Source organism: Taudactylus pleione, unplaced genomic scaffold, assembly GCF_031769625.1.
Source record: "Taudactylus pleione unplaced genomic scaffold, aTauple2 ptg001315l, whole genome shotgun sequence".
Classification (NCBI taxonomy): domain Eukaryota; kingdom Metazoa; phylum Chordata; class Amphibia; order Anura; family Myobatrachidae; genus Taudactylus; species Taudactylus pleione.
This window is the reverse complement of record NW_028285715.1, coordinates 80999-102064: the sequence shown is the minus strand read 5'-3', so window position 1 is coordinate 102064 and position 21066 is coordinate 80999. Positions and strand designations below refer to the sequence as shown.

At 43.5% G+C, this 21066-nt stretch overlaps 1 protein-coding gene across 1 annotated transcript in view; it reads right to left on the bottom strand.

Annotated features, from left to right (window-relative positions):
• The window catches only part of LOC148443180 (vomeronasal type-2 receptor 26-like), a 68974-nt gene that overhangs the window by 7202 nt on the left and 40706 nt on the right, over positions 1–21066 (bottom strand). Inside the window, exon 7 of the mRNA XM_088463120.1 lies at positions 13666–13893. Within this exon, the coding sequence (XP_088319246.1) occupies positions 13666–13893 (228 nt within the window). The remainder of the gene's footprint in view (positions 1–13665; positions 13894–21066) is intronic.

Sequence of the window (21066 nt, the reverse complement as noted above, 5' to 3'; positions counted from 1 at the left end):
GTCTAGTAGAGAGAAGGGAGCTAGCTGATGCTGGACTGCTTGTTACTTTTTTTGGCACCAGCTTCTGATGTTATAAAATACGTGTCATGAGCTCACTGCAGATGACGTAATAGCGTGGAGGTTCCTAGATGTTTAACGTCCCTACCTCTACTTACTGTGTTTCCACAATGGCTACAGATGGCTTGACAAATGTTCTCAGGATCTGAGTAAAAATAAGTCCACACATTGGAGGTGGATTTGTTGGGCCTATGCCCAGGCATGACAATGGTCTTCTTCTTATCATGGCCAAGAGCTGCTTCCACTGGTGCCTGACTTACACAAACAACATCCACATCCTCAATGTCCTCATTAGTGCCAGCATCAGCTACACAAATATCCCCCTCATCCTCTTACAATTTGACGGTGGCATCCTCAATTCTATGTCATCAGCAATACTTATGCTGCTAATCTCCACAAATACATAGGGAGCAGAAACTGTGGAAGGTGGCTTCTCTGAAAGGTCAGGCTCACAGATAGCACTCATGGACACACTTAGACTCTCCTCAGGCATTTGTGACATTTGTGTTTCTAGATGCACAGTTTTATCTACTGCCTTAGTGGTTTTCATTTATTTTACACTTATTCTATAGTCTGAATGAAAATGTTTTTCATTGTCATGACAGGCAGAAGATGCCTCACTGACAGATGCACAACCACCACTCAGAAATAAAGGCCAGTGCCTGAGCCTTTCCTTGCCACTGTGTGTGGTGAATGGTATGTTGCCAATTTTCTATTTTTCTACACCAACCTTTAGAGGTGTTTTTGTCTTTATCCCTGTGAAATCTTTTTTTTTAAATTTCAGATACCCTGATTTTTTAAAGCCTTTACGCCATCGGGCATCACTTTAGATAATAATTAAGTACTATTAATGTCATCATGACTGGTTGCAGCAGCTGCAGTGCTAGCATTTGCTTCCTGCTTCTGCTCTCTTCTCGGTGGGCTGTCATGATCCATATTGATGAAAACACTTAAGTTGTACAAAAACTACTTACTAGCATTATTTATTTACTAATCACCACTTACTGCGGAGTCACAGTACTTGTGTGTTATGAACACACAGTGGGGTATGGCCAGCAGAGTCACAGTACTTGTATACACAGTGTGCTATGGCCCAAGGAATCGCAGTGCTTGTATACACAGTGTGCTATTACCCATGGAGTCACAGTGCTTGTATACACACTGGGGTACAGCCTGCAGAGTCACAGTACTTGTATACAGTACACAGTGGGGTACAGCAAAAAAAATGTTTTATTAACTTTTATTACTTTTTTAAACTTTTTTAAACTTTTTAAAACTTTTCTTGTGGTAACCTGTTATAGAACATGTGTGCTATGAACACGCAGTGGGCTATGGCCCAAGGAGTCACAGTACTTGTATACACAATGGGCTACAGCCCAAAGAGTCACAGTGCTTGTATACACAGAGGGCTATGGCCCTAGGAGTCACAGTGCTTGTATACACAGTGGGCTATGGACCAAGGAGTCATGGTGCTTGTGTACACAGAGAGCTACTGCCTAAGGAGTCATGGTGCTTGTATAGACAGTGGTGTATGGTAGACAGAGCCACAGTAATTGTATACACAGTGGGCTATGCACCAAGGAGTCACAGTGCTTGTATACACAGTGGGATGACATAAATCACCCACCCTGCCCCCTGGGCCCCAAACATACTATAGTGCTGCCCTTCCTGTAAACATGCTGAATCTCAGCCCACATGCTGGCTATGCCTCAGACACATTATTGTACTGGAGGATGGGCACCATAGAAGTGCCTGCTTGGGGTGCTACAGCTCCTTGCTATTGCACTGCACATGCATCTCAATGGTGTTTGTGCAGAGTCACAGTACAGATTCAGGTGCAGTCACCAAATATTGTAGTGTATTAGAAATGTGTTGGGAGTTCCTGGGCGGTTACAGGGAGTTGAATAATCAGATGAAATGTAATGTAGTAAGGGCATGTTATAGGAGTGACACGGGTGTGTTATAGGAGTGACACGGGCGTGTTATAGGAGTGACACCGGTGTGTTATAGGAGTGACACGGGTGTGTTATAGGAGTGACACGGGTGTGTTATAGGAGTGACACGGGCGTGTTATAGGAGTGACACGGGTGTGTTATAGGAGTGACACGGGTGTGTTATAGGAGTGACACGGGTGTGTTATAGGAGTGACACGGGCGTGTTATAGGAGTGACACGGGCGTGTTATAGGAGTGACACGGGTGTGTTATAGGAGTGACACGGGTGATTACACAGGAATATGTGGACTGTACACGTTCCTTCAGCAATTCACGAATATATACAGGATTATGTATTTCACTATTACTTTTATTGCAATTAAGAGTGTATAGAAATGTTTGAGATTATTTTAAGTATCAGTATTGTTGTGTGAGTTGCTGAGGGCCGCATTTGTCGAATGGCCTCAGGCCTAGAGAAGATAAGGCCTTCCCTTTCCTTTCTAAAGTAAACAAGTGTGTCTCTGATGCAGCAGCCATATTGTTTAATATTTTAGCTAAAGGTATGTTAAATCATGTATTAATAAGTATGTAGAGATTAGTATAGTATTTTATTTCTTTGCAGGTGTGATTAACTGCAGAGATATGCATAGGTTAAACTGGTTTATCCATTATTTTAGCAATAAGAATTATAGGTTTAAAGTGTGTCAGTGTGCGCAGAATGGTAGACAGCAAGTCTCAGTTTTTATAAACAAAAAGAGTTAAATCAAGATAACATTTGTCTGCAATAAGCAGCTGAAGGCTAAAGGGGCAATTATATTAGAATTCTACATGGGAACAGAAAGATAACACCAAATAGTGTCAATATTAAGGTTAAGACACCCATAACCAATTAAAGCTTAGCACGTACGAATATTAAATAAATTAATATTCCCCATTGGGTTAATTGGAGGTATGGACAAATTATAGTACAAAGCATTGACCAGAGAGAGAGGGAGGGGGGAGCAGTCAGAGAACAGAGGGGAGAGAGCACACAACGAGGGTCTGCGGGTGCTGGTGCCATTGCCGTACGTATGTATGTAATTGGCTGACTAGTATTATGCACTGGGTGTTACAAATTTATTTTACAAGTATTCCCTACTGCTGCTGTTATGTTTTTGTTGTGAGTTTGCACTGGCAAAATACATGTATAATTAAGCTGTCTTTAAGTAAAAGCATTGTCATTTATTTTAGAATCTTTATTTGTGTGGATTATTTCATTTTCTTTTTATAACAAGTAGGGTTTATAAATAATCTAGGACACATTGCGTTATCAGGGGCGTGTTATAGAAGTGATACAGGCGTGATATAGGAGTAACACGGGCTTGTTATAGGAATGACACGGGCATGTTGTAGGAGTGACACAGACGTGTTATAGGAGTGACATGGGCATGTTATAGGAGTGACACGAGCATGTTATAGGAGTGACACAGACATGTTATAGGAGTGACAGGGGCATGTTATAGGAGTGACACGGGCATTTTATAGGAGTGACACAGACTTGTTATAGGAGTGACACGGACGTGTTATAGGAGTGACACGGGCATGTTATGGGAGTTACACGGGCATGTTATGGGAGTTACACGGGCATGTTATGGGAGTTACACGGGCGTGTTATAGGAGTGACACGGGTGTGTTATAGGAGTGACATGGGCGTGTTATGGGAGTGACACGGACATGTTATGGGAGTGACACGGGCATGTTATAGGAGTGACACGGGCATGTTATAGGAGTGACACGGGCATATTAGAGGAGTGACACGGACATGTTATAGGACTGACAAGGATGTGTTATAGGAGTGACACGGGCGTGTTATAGGAGTGACACAGGTGTGTTATAGGAGTGACACGGATGTGTTATAGGAGTGACATGGGCTTGTTTTAGGAATGACACGGGCGTGTTAGAGGAGTGATATGGACATGTTAAAGGAGTGACAAGGACGTGTTATAGGAGTGAGATGGGGGTGTTATAGGAGTGACACGGGTGTGTCATAGGAGTGACACAGACATGTTATAGGAGTGACACTGGCTTGTTATAGGAGTGACAAGGACGTGTTATATGAGTGACACGGGCGTGTTACAGTAGTGACACAGACGTGTTATAGGAGTGACACGGGCGTGTTACAGGAGTGACACAGAAGTGTTACTAGGTTGACATGGATGTGTTATAGGAGTGACACGGGCATGTTATAGGAGTGACACAGACGTGTCATAGGAGTGACACGGGCGTCTTATAGGAGTGACAAGGGCATGTTATAGGAGTGACACAGATGTGTTATAGGAGTGACACGGGCGTGTTACAGGAGTGACACAGACGTGTTACTAGGTTGACATGGATGTGTTATAGGAGTGACATGGGCATGTTATAGGAGTGACATGGGTGTGTTATAGGAGTGACACAGGCATGTAATAGGAGTAACACAGTCGTGTTATAGGAGTGACACAGGCGTGTTAGAGGAGTGACACAGACTTGTTGTAGGAGTGACACGGACGTGCTATAGGAGTGACAAGGACGTGTTATAGGAGTGACACGGGCGTGTTATAGGAGTGACATGGGCATGTTAGAGGAGTGACATGGACATGTTACAGGAGTGACACGGACATGTTATAGGAGTGACACGGGTGTGTTACAGGAGTGACACGGGCATGTTACAGGAGTGACACAGATGTGTTACTAGGTTGACACGGGCATGTTATAGGAGCTGGTTTTCCATCCCAAACCGCTCCTGCCTTCCTGCTCACTGTCTAATGCATAATCAGCCGGATCGGCTGCTGCAAACACAAATTATGCAAAAGACAGCAGCTGAGCACAATGTCAGACACTTTTAAACAATAATACAACAAAAGGCCACCCAATTTATCAAGACATCGGAAATTAGATTTTAGCAGGCCAAATGTACGCTCTATCACAGATCAAGTGTACTTATGTGCACTATTATAATTTGCTGAGCAGGAGAGTCCAGAAGTGACAACGGAGTCAGAAGCGAAGAAACACACCCATAACTGGCATCACCTGTACGTCAGACATTTAACAAACATCTAAGCAGGTAGGTACACAGTAATGTGTCAGTGTAAAGGTACTTACCTAGCAACCATCCCTTGGGCATTTGTCTGGCCTACAATGATCCTGGAGGGCTGACTGGCTAAGGATGAAGGCATCATGACATGAGCCAAGGTAGCCGACTACAACACTCATGATTTTTATTTTTGCATCATAAACCACCTGCACATTTGTGGAATATGTATGATGCCTATTAAGTAGATGTGCGCCCTGGCCCTAGGTGGACTCATCTCAATGTCTGTGCAGTCAATAGCACCCAAGACATTTGGCATACCTGCCATGTTATAAAATGCTACCCTGATTGCATGCCACTGTGTCTCCTGGCTAGGGAAGCAGATGCAGGAATCCATTAGTGGCTGAAATGCCACCAGTACCTGTGTAAGGTAGTGGGAGAATGTGGACTGGGATATACCGAGAACTCTGCCAGTGACAGACTAAACATTCCCAGTAGCCAGAAAGTGCAACACAGCCAGAAGCTCATGCAGGCCTGAGACAGAGTGTGAACGTGCTGTGTCAGGGTCTAGATCCTGGTCATACAGGTGGGATATGTTGTTACAGTTCAGCCGGAACATCTGTATGACCTCAACATCTGCAAATGTGTTCAGGTTCAAATGCCTCGTAAACAACCGTGGCCTGTGCAGCTTTTGTGGTACCTGCATTACCTCCTGCGCCTGCTCAGTTTCTTGCTCCTGGGTGTCTCCAGCCTGGTGGTAGAGCCTCTGAAATTCCAGCCTCATACAGTGAATAGCAGTGGAAGTAAATTCTGCCATTTTTGCAACAAACAAATCAATGCAGCAGATTAAGGGTCATATTCAATTAGCGTCGAAAAACCGTCATTTCGCCAGCGGAAACTTATCCCCGTAATCAATTGTGGGGACTTTTCGTCGGTGCGAAAACGCAATGCAATATATATCGGCGGAAAAGTTTCGCCTATGAACAGCTGTCGGAAAAAAGTGCAGAATTGCGGTTTTGGGGTGCAAAGGTGGGGAAACCACCCTGAACCCTTGGAACAGGTCCCCAAAGGTAAATTGCGTAAAAAAAATCCTAAAAAAAATAAAGAACACCCCAAAAAATTACTTTGAAAAAGGAGGCGAAAAAGTTCAAAGTTGGGGTACAAACTTAAAAACTAGTAAAATAGACTTTGGGGGTCGGCAAGTATGGGGGAGGTGCATTTTTAATGCTTTTTAAGACCTCTCTTTTGCAATTTTTAACCATGCTCACACCCATTTTTATGTACCCTAAATTTGCTGGGACTAGTTATTTTCACCAAAACAACGGCTAAATGCTATTCTTCACCACTTGTGCAAAGACGCTAATTAGCAGCTAATGAGACCATTTAAGTACCCCAAATACCTTCAGCAGGGCTATTTGGTGGTATCTATAGTCATCCTAAATCTTAGTGCATCTTTTGGGGGGTGTCAGGCTGATTTCCTCAAATCCATCAGCACTTTTCGCCTGTTTGAGTTTCACCGGGATGCGTTTTTGCGTCCATTGAAATTGAATACGGGGATAAGCGGGGACGCAGGCGATACTTTTTTGCATGCAAAGCTAGCGATGTTGACAAAAGTCCAGCATGTTAAAAGCACGGGACTTTTCGCGGCTAATTAAATATGCCCCTTAGCCCCTATTATAGGCATCATTATTGTGTTCCAACTAATTGCAACTAGAAACACATGTAAACACATCCAAGCTCACGCACACACTCACCTCAGGAAGTAGTCTACAGTATTTGAAAAGTCTATCTTGGTGCGAGTTTGGTAATTTCCTGTGTGACTTTCAAAACTCGATTCTTGGTAAATTTGCACATTGTATGGTTTCCTATGGAACGCGCTTGTGAGTTTGGCCGATGGTGTATTTGGTCGTGTTTTTTAAGTTCATGCGAGTTTTGATGTTCGTTTCCTGCAAGTTCGCATGTGTTTTTAATTAGTAGATTTGAGATTCGGGAAAACAGGCTAAACTCGCACGAGAATACAATCTCACCCTTTTTTTATCCCCTCGTCTTATCCAACATTCTAAAATGCTTTGGAAATGAGAAAACTTTTAAAATCTAAATATCCAGGTTTTTTTTTTAGACATGGTCATTGCAATATATATATATACAGTATATATAAACACTGTAGTTAGAATTATAAGACTTTTACTGGGAAACATGATACAAATATTTTTAAAATCAGATCTTCATGAATTGCAAATCTGGCTCTATAACTTGTGTTGGACTATTGTACCTAAAAGTGGCACATATTTTATGATTGTTTTCCCTTTAGGTCATAATTGGATTATGTTGTTTATTAATGAGTGTCCTTCCTTTGTATACTTATAAACTGACTATTTAAATATTAGTTTTAAAATGTATGATTGATTGGAAATGGCCAGAAGTGACATATCTTTGACTTCTACTTGGGTCCATTCTAAGAGAAACTTTGAAATGTTTATATTGTGTAATTGAATGTATTCACCTCACTTGAACTGTGATCATTTGTGAAGGAAGCTCAATGAGTATCAGGATTTGCGTTAGAAGTTACCTCTTAGCAACTTTGGGCAGAACTAGGACATTGTGAGGGCGGAAGTAATGGTGGGAGTCGTGACATCACTTCCTTTTCTTGGACTGCTGCAACATTATCCATCTCCTCAGTCTGGTATAAATATGGGCACCATGGTCCATTAATCCCTACATAAATCTGTCTGCATTGGGGCCTACTCCTGGAACCCAGTTACAGAAAAACCTTCTTACGAACCCTCCACGGTCATGGGATACTCATTTGATAATATTCCAGAGAATATCAGAAAAGCTCTGTTTTTATGATATGACTATGCAGAGGAAATTTTTGTCTTTTAGGCATACTGGCCAACTCTCCCTCATTGTCAGGGAGACTCCCTGAAATAGTAGTGATCTCCCTGTCTCCCTGAAGAGTCTACCAATCTCCCTCATTCCCCCATTATGAAGCTGTTATATAAAAAAAAACAGGGATATATACATTCAAATGCGATAATTAGTATAATTTCCCTGCATTGGTTATAAGGCACAATGATCCCTATGGCTACATGTATTTTCTATAATGTATCAGTGTGTTTTCTTCAACACATAGATCTTACTAACTGCTTTTAGGCTCATTTACATGTGGATGTAAATCAATTTTATGACACGCCTCTCAGATGTATGACACACCCCTCAGATGTATGACACGCCTCTCAGATGTATGACACGCCTCTCAGATGTATGACACGCCTCTCAGATGTATGACACACCCCTCAGATGTATGACACGCCTCTCAGATGTATGACACGCCTCTCAGATGTATGACACGCCTCTCAGATGTATGACACACCCCTCAGATGTATGACACGCCTCTCAGATGTATGACACGCCTCTCAGATGTATGACACGCCTCTCAGATGTATGACACACCCCTCAGATGTATGACACGCCTCTCAGATGTATGACATGCCTCTCAGATGTATGACACGCCTCTCAGATGTATGACACGCCTCTCAGATGTATGACACGCCTCTCAGATGTAGCAGGACACGCCCACTTTACCGCCGCGCTCATAGGTGCTGCTTTCACAATCTCCCTGAAATGCTTTTTAAAAAGTAGGCAAGTATGGTTTTAGGTAATAAATATGTTTATCATACATTATGGTGATTTTTACACTATTTTGAAGTACATGAAAAGGCTAAAGATTAATTTTAAAGGTCCACCAATGAGGATGTGTGTGTGGAAATGCCCAGATGTCAATGGGAGAGAGAGAGAGAGAGAGAGAGAGAGGGAGAGAGAGACGTACTCCTATGTGCAGTGGCACCTCAAGGTATCTTAATATATCAAATGTAACTTTTAATTAGAGATGTGCGGGTTCAGTTTTACTTGGATTTACTCGGATATGTTCGGATCTCAAAATGACATTTTATCGGCTATCAAGTGTTTTGGATAGCCAATAAAATAAATCCAAACTAATGCGATAGTTTTGGCGAATAGAACCGAGTAAATCAGAGTAAAACCAAACCCGCACATCTCTACTTTTAATTAGTTAATTTAAAAAAATTGAGAAAACAGCATAAACCAACATGTTTGAGCTGAACAATTCATCTGCATATGTCCTCATAAATTAGAGTAAAATATAGCGACAAATGATTAAAACAAGATAAAATAGAAGAAGTGACATTGAAATTGATAGAATTCATTTATATACACTAGGTGCTAACTAGTGATTATATTTACCACCTTGGTAAATGTCGGCAAACATTTAAGTGAACATAAACAAATACAGTGATAAACATACAGTTTAAAATTGCACCTATGACCAGACCATATGCCCATATATATAAATATGGTTAATTGTTAGGTGAGGCGTCCATCAGATACCAGGGAATATAATGGTAGATACAGGACCAGGGATTTTCAGGTAAAATATAGTAATTGGAAACAAGTTTTTACAAGAATAGATGGAAACTGCAGAATCTGTGTATTTACATGCTCTGGGATCTGCTTTCCCCAGTCATACTGGCATCAGACCAGTTGGCAATGGTCTGGTGGTGCGGTGTTTCTCTGTGCACACAGAGGTGCCCCATGAACGGTGCCGATGAGCGTTTCACTGAGGGCTTTTTCAAAGCTATCTCTATTTTATGAAATGAACTAATAAAAGTGATATTTTATTATTTTGTATACAGTATTAGGATACGTTGAGATGCCTTGCACATAGGAGTACTTCTCTCTCTCTCTTCTGCATTTGAATTACCGTAGGTTTTTGCTCCTAGGGTGCACTCTCATTAGGATATCACTGTACAGCAAACTATATTCTTCTAATGTGAGATCTATACACATTCCTCAGTGCGGTGTATCAATACCCCCCCCTTTTTTTTCCTATCGAACACTATTGATGAATACCTTATCCAGCTTCTTTATTTTTTTTTTGTACGCACATAAGAAATAGCTTCTTTGTTAAAATAACATTTATTCTCACATTTAATACTCTGTGTATGGTGCCCGTTATCTTTTCTAATTTCTCAGATCCATCTATACCAGTGGTAGCCAACCCTGGTCCTCAAGAGCTACCAACGGTGCATGTTTTGCAGGTATCCTCACAGAATCACAAGTGATATAATTAGCTCCACCTGTGGATCTTTTCAAATGTGTTAGTTAGTAGTGAATACACCTGTGCACCTGCTGGGTGGTCTGGAAAACGTGAACTGTTGGTAGCTCACGAGGACCGAGGTTGGCTACCCCTGATCTATACTAATCAAATGTTTTGTCCAGTGAGGCCTTATATTGTTAATTTATGTATTTTATACATTTGAAAGTTTTATATGGAGCATTAACTAGGACCATCCATCCTTTGCTCACTCTTTGTCTCTCAGTCTGTCTCTCTCTGAAAAATAAATAAATATACAGTATATATATATATATATATATCTTATATATAAAATTCAATGGTCTGTTTGTTTGTTTAACAGTCTGGTTATGCATTCGGACACCCCTGCACCAATTGGGATGAAACCAATGTGAGGTGGTCCAGTTGGATCCTGGCCAGGTTTTAGGGGGGTTAGACAGTGGCACCACTTGGAGGGTGCGGGTTGTGCGGGTGACACCAAAAGCCACACACTCATGCCCACACCTCCCGCCGCCAACTCCAGCACTGACCCCCATGAGCACTGCCACTGTCACTGGGGTTAAGGTCCCTGCCGGACCTCCCGTTGGTGTATGATGGGCAGAACTTTGAACCGGGGGGCCTGTTCTGAGCCTTCCACTGGATGGATTTGGATCAAAACTTCACAGAGGGATGGAAATTGCCCTGGGATGCCTAATTAAGTAGCTTGAGTCTGGTTGTACCTACTGGTGGAGTGTGCTGGGCAGATCTTTGACCCAGGTTCGCCTGTTTGGACCTGGGGAGCCTGTTCTGAGCCTTTTGTGGATGGATTTGGATGAAAAATTCACAGAGTGGTTACATTGGATTCCAGAAGACATACTAAGGGGTTGAGGTCCCAGTTAGGCCTCCTGTTGGTGTATGCTGGGCAGAAATTTTACCCAGTGTGGATATGGATGAAAACTTCACAGAGGGGTGGGAATTGGTTAGGAATGTCTGGCAATTCATCTGGGATGTCTAACTTAATAAATTGAAGATTAGGTCCGGTCGGACCTCCTGTTAGTGTACGCTGGGCAGAAGTATGACCCGGGGAGCCTGTTCTGAGCCTCCACTTTATGGATTTGGACAAAAACTTCACAGAGTGGTAACATTGGATCCCAGAAGACATACTAGGGGGTTAAGGTCCTGGTCGTACCCCCTTGGTGTATGCTGGGTAGAACTTTGACCCAGGAAGCCTGTTTTTGGGCCTTCCACTAGATGGATTTGGATGAAAACTTCACACAGGGGTGGCAATTGGTCTGGGATGTCTAATAGAGTGGTTGGGATCCTGGTCAGACCTCACAGTGGAATGTGCTGAGCAGATCTTTGACCCAGGCAGCCTGTTCTAAGCCTTCCACTGGATGGATTTGGATGACATTACATAATAAAGCTTAATAGCTTGAAGATATAAACCTGGGCAATGCCGGATACTCCCGCTAGTCTTATATATAAGAATCATTGGTCTGTTTGTCTTTCCAGTTATGCAATCAGACAGCATTGCACCGATTGAAAGGAAACCAACGCAAGGTTGTCCAATTGGATCCTGGCCAGGTTATAGGGGGGTTAGGGTCATGTTTGTAGCTCCCATTGGTGTATGCTGGGAAGAACTTTGACCCAGGGAGCCTGTTCTGGGCCTTCCACTGGATGAATTTGGGTGAAAACTTCACAGAGAGGTGGCAATTGGTGTGGGATGCTTAACTTAATAACTAGAAGTTTTAAATTTTGGCAAATCTGGGTACTTCAGCTAGTTTTATATATAAGACTAACTGAAGTACCCGGCGTTGCCCGGGTTTAAATCTTGAAGTTATTAAGTCATCAACAAGTTTGATGTAACTGTCAACATTTTAAAAATAATTAGCAGCTTAGCAGCTCTTCCAACACACCCATGAGGAAAGGTCTTCCCAGCGAGGTCTGACTGGGACCCTAACCACTCTATTAGGCTCCCCATACCAATTGTCACCTCCATGTGAAATTTTCATCCAAATACATCCAGTGGAAGGCCCAGGACATGCTCACTGGGTCCAAATTCTGCCCAGTGCACACCAATAGGAAGTCCAACCGGGATCTTCACCCCCCTAGTATGTCTTCTGGGATCCAATGTTACCACTCGGTGAAGTTTTCATTCAAATCCATCCAGTGGAAGGCTCAGAACAGGTTGCCCAGCATACAACAAAGGGAGGTCTGACTGGGACTGTAACCCTCCTAAAACCTGGCCAGGATCCAACTGGACCATCTTGTGTTGGTTTCATCCCAATTGGTGCAGGGGTATCTGAATGCATAACCGGACAGACAAACAGACCAATTAATTTTATATATAAGATATCTATATACATATAGGTTGTAAAGTCCATGGATAGGTGTTTGAGGACACATCTGTATAATCTCTTACTACACTTACACATCAAGCTGACCCCAGACAAATATTGCTGTGTGACTGGACCATGTAGCCTGCAATTGGTCATTTGCAATATGTAACATTTCCTTATATGTCAAACTCCCTGATTATTCAAATATGAGAGCCACACCAACTGCCACTGATATTTGGCAGTATTTGGGGTGACAGTTGGTGTTTGAATATTGAACTGTGCTGCAGCCATGATGATTCAGTCAGTCAGGACATTGCACAGCGGGAGGAAACATTTTAGCCCTTTTCACCCCCTTAGGAGTAAAATTTCAAAACAATCCCTTCTTAGTGAGCACCTAGGTCATGGAAGGAATATACTCCCCGATTTTCATGTTTCTAGGTCCATGGGTTTGGGATGGGCATTGATGAGTCAGTCAGTCAGGACATTTGATTATTTATATAGAATAGATTCCTATTTCCTTATAGATTCTAAGCTTGTGAACAGGGACTTTCAACCTCTCTGTCTATCTGTGATCTCCTAACCCGACCTCTCCGCTCAGCACAAGATCTGCGTCTCTCATCCTCAAGCATTACTTGCTCCCATTCATGGTTACAGGACTTATTTTGGGCTGCAACCACTCTATGGAATTCCTTACCACACACAATAAGTCTAGTCTCCAATCCTTGAAGCATTCCCTGAAACTCAACTCTTCAGGCAAGCTTATCAAATCCCAGAACCGCCCACATAACCCTCATAGCTTCCATGTATAATTACATCCCCTTTCACAGTCCACACATAACCTCACACATCGTCTTTCTCTCACATCCTCCTGACATTTGGCCGACATTCCTGTGTGACTGGATCATGCAGCCACCAAGAAACTGTGCATTCTGGCTGGACCAAAATGCAATATATAGCACCTATCCTTGTGTATCATTGCCTATTTCCCTATAGATTGTAAGCTTACGAGCAGGGCCTTCCTACCTATATATACATCTGTTATACCCAGTTTTGTTCTATTTATGCTTCCAATTGTAAAGCGCAACGGAATATGCTGCGCTATATAAATTGCTAATGATAAATAATTTAAATAAATATATGATATATAGTCTCTCACCGTGCCTTTTTTCCATGTGATTTGTCCTGGTGCAATACGGTTATCCAGGTCATCTTCTAGTGATTCTTCAAAGGTGGTCACAGACTTTATCACAAACTCATGTGTAATGCCAGTTTTGTATATGACCATGTTTGCCATAGACCACTTAGAGGGCAGATCTCCTCTCTCATTAAAGGACATCTCTTCCCCAGCGGGATCTGTGTAATGAAGGTTTTTCATATACCGTTGCTTTCAAAAAGACAGAAATAAAAAAGTATGGTAAAATGTTAATAAATAAATAGTAGGTGCTCTCTCTCTCTCTTCCCAAACTCAGTCCTCAAGACACCACTCTAACGGTCCAGGTATTAAGGATAACCATGCTTGGGCACAGGTGACTTTAGTACATCAGTCTTTTGATTTAACCATGTGTGCTCAACCATGGATATCCTTAAATCCTGGACTGTTAGGGTGCCTTGAGGACCGAGTTTGGCGTCCTCTGTTCTAAGCTATAGGTTTTTGTGGGTAGTGGAAATATTCATATTAAGATGCCATTTTCAGCTCCATCTAAAATATGTTACAAAATTGACAACCGTACATGAGCCACAAAGCAGTTACATAGTTTGGCACATATAAACCATATATATATATATATATATATATATATATATATATATATACAGTATACCAGACCTCCTAACATGACCTATTCCAGGTGGGACAGAGGGCCTCATTCAGAGGCGGTCGGAGGATGCAAGCGGTCGCTCAGAAACTGGGCGGCCACTTGCATCCTGACCGCCCGCCTCTGTTGCGGTTGTTAGGCTGTGGGTTTACACCCACAGCTCTAATGACCGCTCCGGTGATGGTCGCGATGGTCAGAGACCATCGCGACCATCGGGGCTTACGACGAGACCCTAGGGTAGGGTCTCACTTGTCAAAAGCCCCGGAGAGCTTCTGGCTCTGTCAGAGCCGGAAGCTCTCCACTGACATCACTAGTGATGTCAGTGGGGCCTCCCCCAAACGCCTCCATTTGGGCTGCCACCCCCCCGGCCCGCCTTCCAAACGGGGAGAGCTGTCAATCAACATCGACAGCTCGCCCCCTTTGGATCAAGACCCGCTACGACCAGCGCTGTCGTTCGTAGCGGGTCTCACGCATGCGCGCGACGGCACAGGTGCCATCGTGCGCATGCTCTGTGGGGGAGCCATCGATCCGGTCCGAGCGCATCGGCGCTGATGACCGGGTCTGAATGACCCCCTGAATGCTCTGTTCCTGGAATTCCCTCTAAATGTATGATTGCCGTCACCTGTGGTAAAACAACTTTCTTATCAACTAACTCAGGGGTCTTCAACCTTGGCCCTCCAGCTGCTGTGGAACTACACATCCCAGCATGCACTGCCATAGTTGTAGCATGCTATTATATCAAAAAGGTGGCAGTGCATGCTGGGATGTGTAGTTCCACAGCAGTTGGAGGGCAAAGGTTGAAGACCCCTGAACTAACTAGTTCAACACAGGTGACGGCAATAAAGTAAGAGGGAAGTCCAGGAACAGAGCATTGTGCCCCTACTGGAAGGGGCTGTGTTGGGAGGTATGGTATTTATGGTGTGTACTGGTGGTAAATATAGACGCACTGATTCTTAGTATGTTGGCTGGTATGATAAGGTTTTATTTTGTATCTTGTCCCCACGCAATCTTTATTTTGAATGGCTCTTTATTATTTCAGTGTTCAAGAAAGCCGCAGACAGGAAAATACTTCCATCTGACAAGACAGCTTCCATCTGATTTACTTACATAGGGGAGGACTTCCTTCTTCCCAATGGGTGAGGGAGACTCACATTATATCAGATCCAGTGACACTCTCTGAGGCATTAATGAGAATGGGCTATCACTTCCATTAACAGGGTTATGAGGTGACTGACGTGAATAATGCCATGAAAAAGAGCCATAATCTCAATAGAAACCAGTTACTAACTCCTAAGCAGTAGGAGGACAGCATCCCCATGTAACTAATGATTTCCTTCCTGCACCTAAATAAGACCCTGTGTTGGCTCGGATTTGTCATGTAACATTATTTTATTTATTGCAAGTGGAGTTCAAATGTCAAGGACTGTGACACAGTGACCCTCTTACTGTGTCTGGCGCTGCCATTCATCAGCTGGCATGTCCCTGTGACAAACATTAACTATGGCTAATGGCGTTTCTCCTGAGGTCAGCGCTGCCACATTGCCTTGGTCAGCTGACTGCAGATTTTTTCAACCGGTGAGGAGTTTGTTTCCAAATGACCTGTTCAACCAATGACTATTTAGGGTGCCCCATATAAACCCCTCAATTGCTCTTGCTCATTGCCAGTTCAACTTGTCTACACTAGTTCCTGGTTACAGCATCAGCAGCTCTGCTCTCTGACCCCAGCATCTACTGATAGTGTTCATTCCATTGTGTATATTAGTCCTGTGTATTCTGACTAAGCATAGTGCTCCATCTCACTCACTGCCTTATCTCCTCCATTCTTAAAAAAACCCACCCTTGATCTTGACACTCTATCTAGCTACTGCTGCATCTCTCTCCTCCCCTTTGCCTCCAAACTCTTTAAGCATATTGTCTACAACCGCCTCACCACATTTATTTCCTCTCTCTCCCTGCTTGATCTATTTCAGTCTGGCTTTCATCCTCTCCACTCTATTGAAACTGCCCTCAGTAATGTCAGCAATGTCCTCCTTTCTGCAAAATACAAAAGCCACTACCCTCTGCTCATTATCCCTGAGCTCTCAGCTGCTGTTGACACAGTGGACCTTCTACTCCCCCTGCAAATCCTCTACTCTCTTAGTAGGCATGATGCTGCCCTCTTATGGCTTTCCTCCTACTTCTCTGACCATTCTTCTCAGTCTCTTCTCATGACTCCACCCCACCATACTTCCTCTGACAGTAGGTGTCCACCAATATTCTGTTCTTGGACCTCTCCTATTCTCCATCTATGCAACTTCTTTAAGTGAGTTAATCAGCTCTTTTGGCCTCTATTATAATCTTTATGCTGATGACACTCAGATCTACTTCTCCTCCCCTGACCTCTCCCCCTCTCTCCTTACTCGTATCTCCAACTGTCTCTCTGCTATTTCCTCTTGGATGTCCCAGTGCTTCTCAGCATTTCCAAGACTGAGATGATAATCTTACCACCCTCCTGTATACAATCTCCACTAGCCTGCAAATTTGCTGTCTTTGAGTTATCCTGGACTCCTCCCTCTTCTTCAAAACACACATCCAGCACCTCTCAAAGTACGGCCATTTTCGACTAAAATATAGTGCCATGATTAGACTAGAGATGAGCGGGTTCAATTCCCTGAGAACCAAACCCACCCGAACTTCGGGGATCTGAGGCAGATATGAGTCGGCTCAAGTTTTCCCGCCTGACTCGGATCTGAAAACTAGGCAAAACATCATCATCCCACTGTCGGATTCTCATGTATTTTGGATTCTGTAAAGGTCCCGCAATCATTTCAGCTGTGGAGAGTGAAGAGGGAGGGAGCTGGGACCTGTGCTGTGCAGTTGTTAACTTGTTATAATTATAATAATTTAATGCTGACGCTGTGCATAGGGGCTGGCAACTGTTGTCTATAAGGACTGGGTGGCTGTTGTCTATAAATGGGCTGGCTGTTGTCTATAGAGGGACTGGCTGTTGTCCTGTCCATATGGGCTGGCTGGCTGTCGTTGTCCTGTCCATAGGGGTTGGCTGTTGTCTTGTCCATAGGAGCTGGCTTGCTGTAGTGCTGTGTTGTCCAGGGGGTGATCTGTCCTTCAGGGGTGCTCTTCACCCACCCCCAGTGTGAAAAAAAAAAATAGTGTTAGCCACACTTGTCATCAGTGCAGGGGTGCTGGGCTGCTGTCTGTTAAGGGGCTGCTGCCTCTTTCAGGAGTTCACCCCTGTGTTAAAAAAAATATAAACAATTTTTTTTGTGTGGTTTGTTAGCCACAGCTGTCATCGACGTAGCTGCGCAGGGGTGCTGTGCTGCTGTCTGTCAAGGACTGCTGCCCAAAAAATAAAAGCAACAATATTTTTATGTGCGTTGACACCTGGCTGTCACTGTCATCGGTGTAGCTGCGCAAGGGTGCTGTGCTCCTGTCTGTCAAGGGCTGCTGCCCAAAAAATAAAACCAACAATTTTTTTTGTGTGCATGTCAGTCACACCTGGCTGTCACTGTCAGGGGTGCTGTGCTGTGCTGCTCCTGTCTGTCAAAGGGCTGCTGGACCAAAAATATATAAACACATTTTTTTGTGTGTGTGTTAGCCACACCTGTCATTGACATAGCTGCATAGGGGTGCTGTGCTGCTGTCTGTCAAGGGGCTGCTGCCTCTTTCAGGGGTTCACCCCCAGTGTTCCAAAAGAACCCCCCCAAAAATTTTTTTGTGTGTGGTTGTGTGCGTAGCGAGTATGGAGGACAGTCACATGACAGGAGACCTGGATCCACATACCAGTCTTGTAGCTGCCGGCAGCAGTCATGATGATGCAAGGCCGTCAATGTCATCTATGAAGGCCGATGTACCAGGGCTTAAGTCAGGCCAAAAAGTCAGGCTAAAAAAATCAACTTTTACCCTGTTAAAGCAAAACAAATTTAAAGCTAAGTCAGCTTTAGAGAAACAAAAAATTGGCAATATGCCATTCACTACACAAAGTGGCAAGGAAAGGATAAGGCATTGGCCTGTATTTATGACTGATGGTTCTAATGATAATTTAAGCCCCTCTGCTTGTATTAGAGGTACACAAATTTTTTAAATTGTTAAGATAAGTAAGATACCGGAAACAACTATGTGCTCGGAAAAATCACAAATCCCCAAGGAGAGTCCAAGTGTGTCCGCTGTTGCCATGTGTGAGATTGACCTTTCTAGTAATACTGTACTTGAAGAGGATCCTCCTTCCACCATTTGTGTGCCTTCTGCTGTAGAAATCGAGGATGCTTCTGTGGAATTGCATGAGGAGGATGAGGAGGATATTTATCTAGTTGGCAATAACAAGGATGATGAGAATGTTGATGATGATGATGAGGATGTTTGTGGCAAAGATGTTTGTGTAAAACTGTAAATCAGGCAACAGTTGTTGCCCATGGTGGGAAAAATCCCATTGTTGCCATGTCTGGGCAAAGGACCAAAAAATCCACTTCCATTTTGTGGAATTATTTCCACCCAAATCTGGACAACCTTTGCCAAGCCATTTGTAACCATTGCCAAGTAACAGTGAGTAGAGGTAAGGACCTTAACCATCTTAGAATCTCCTCCCTGTTATGTCACATGCAGCACATTCATCAAATTGGAAAGGGTATTTCAAATTCTAAAACTTTGGGGACAAAAAAACTGAACAATCAGTCCAGTGTTACCTAGCTGTTCCCTTCTATCTGGATCCAAGCACCTGCAATCTCCACCACCAACTCCTGCATCATCATCAACATCCTCATTCGTGATCAGAAGTAGTCCTGCATCCAATTTCATGAGTATGACCATGAATTTAATGATGTGAGCAATACTGAACAGGATTACCAGACAATACAGGAGCTGAATACTGTGTACAATGTTGAGCAGGTTTACCAGGTTGCAAGGCAGCCAGGATACTACTATTCAGCTAGAGCTGTACTAGTTCTCAGCGACATCCAAGGAGCTCAATCCAACAAGGGAAGGAATAGCTAGGAAACCTAGCTCATGGCAGACAAAATACATCTAATAACACAGGGCTGCAACTAGAGTAGGGGGCCAAGGGGGCACCTGCCTTGGGCACCGGACTTGAGGGGGTGATGAGTAGAGGTGCTGAGGGGGGCCCCAGTTAGCTGTACATGTGGGTTTGAAGCCTCATGCCAGGTCCTGGTCTTGAGAGACAGCATTGCCATCAGTCTAATGTGGTACCAGTCATGAGCCAATCAGAGCTCATGGATCAGCAGCCAATCAGCAGTGGCTGCCAGTCTGTGAGCTCCAATTGGTTCTGGCATTACATTACAGTGGCACTGACCATTCCTCAGTGTGTGGTAGCCCTGTCCTGTCCCATGCCACCCCGTGCTCACCAACCATGCGGCCCTGGGAGGTATGAGAGGAGAGCTGACTTATTGGGAGATGCCATTATAATGGGAAATTTTATTTTTTATAGTGTAAAATCTGTCAGATATGTGGGGGCTGCTGTCACTGGGGAGCATTACTATGTGGCAGAATGTGTTGTAAGGGGAATTACTCTGTAGCAAAATGTGTTGTTAAAAGCATTACTGTGTGGTATAATGTGTTGTAAAGGACATTACTGTGTGGCATAATGTGTTGTAAGGGGCATTACTATGTGGCATAATGTGTTATAAGTGGCATTACTGTGTGGCATAATGTGTTGTTAAAGGCATTACTGTGTGGCATAATATGTTATAAGGGGCATTAATGTGTGGCATAATGTGTTAAAGGCATTATTTTGTGGCATAATGTGTTGTTAAATGAATTACTTTGTGGCATAATGTGTTGTAAGGGACATTACTGTGTGGCAAAATGTGTTGTAAGGGGCATTACTGTGTGGCATAATGTGTTGTAAAGAGCATTACTGTGTGGCATAATGTGTTATAAGTGGCATTACTGTGTGGCATAATGTGTTGTAAAGGACATTACTGTGTGGCATAATGTGTTGTAAAGGGCATTAATGTTTGACATAATGTGATGTAAGCATAATGTGTTCTAAGGGGCATCACTGTGGCATACTGTGTTGTTAGGGGCATTACTGGATGGCATAAGGCTCTATTTATTAACATTATTTTTACTAAAATAAAGTGAAAAAGGATGTTTTCACACCCTTTTCACATTATTTTAGTTTCACATAAATTTAATAAAGGGCAATTGTAGTAGAATTTGTAAAATTCTACTCCAACCCCTAATTATCACATATAAATGTAATGGGAAATGTGATCTGCCCAGATGTAATAATAATAAAATGTGAAAAAATACCGGGGGAAGCCCTGTGATAATAACACCACCTGGAGATAGCGTCATCTATTGTCTCTCTCAGTTACCCGACTCCTGCTCTGCTCTAACAGATATAGCAAAGCTGGGAGCAGGCCCTCGTGATCAACTGTGTGTTCTAAACAGACCACAAGCTGATCAATGCAAAAAAACAAACAAACCCTAACCTGCACCCAGGGACTGGTGATCGGTGCTCCGATGATGTTCTCTGGTGCTCCGGTAAGCCAGCTCTGGGCTAGAGCAGCTGACTGGGTTCACAGTCCAGGAGCTGCTAGACCAGTTAACTGGAACCCCAGAGGACATCACCAGAGCACCGATAACCAGAGGTAAGTGAAAGCTAAATGGTGGATGTCGCAAGGAGGAGGGGGCTGCAGGGGGATCATGGTGGGGAAGCAGTGAGAGGGGGGTGCGGTAGCCAGTGGCGGTGCATGTGCAGGCACATTCACCATGTATTTTGTTTAGAA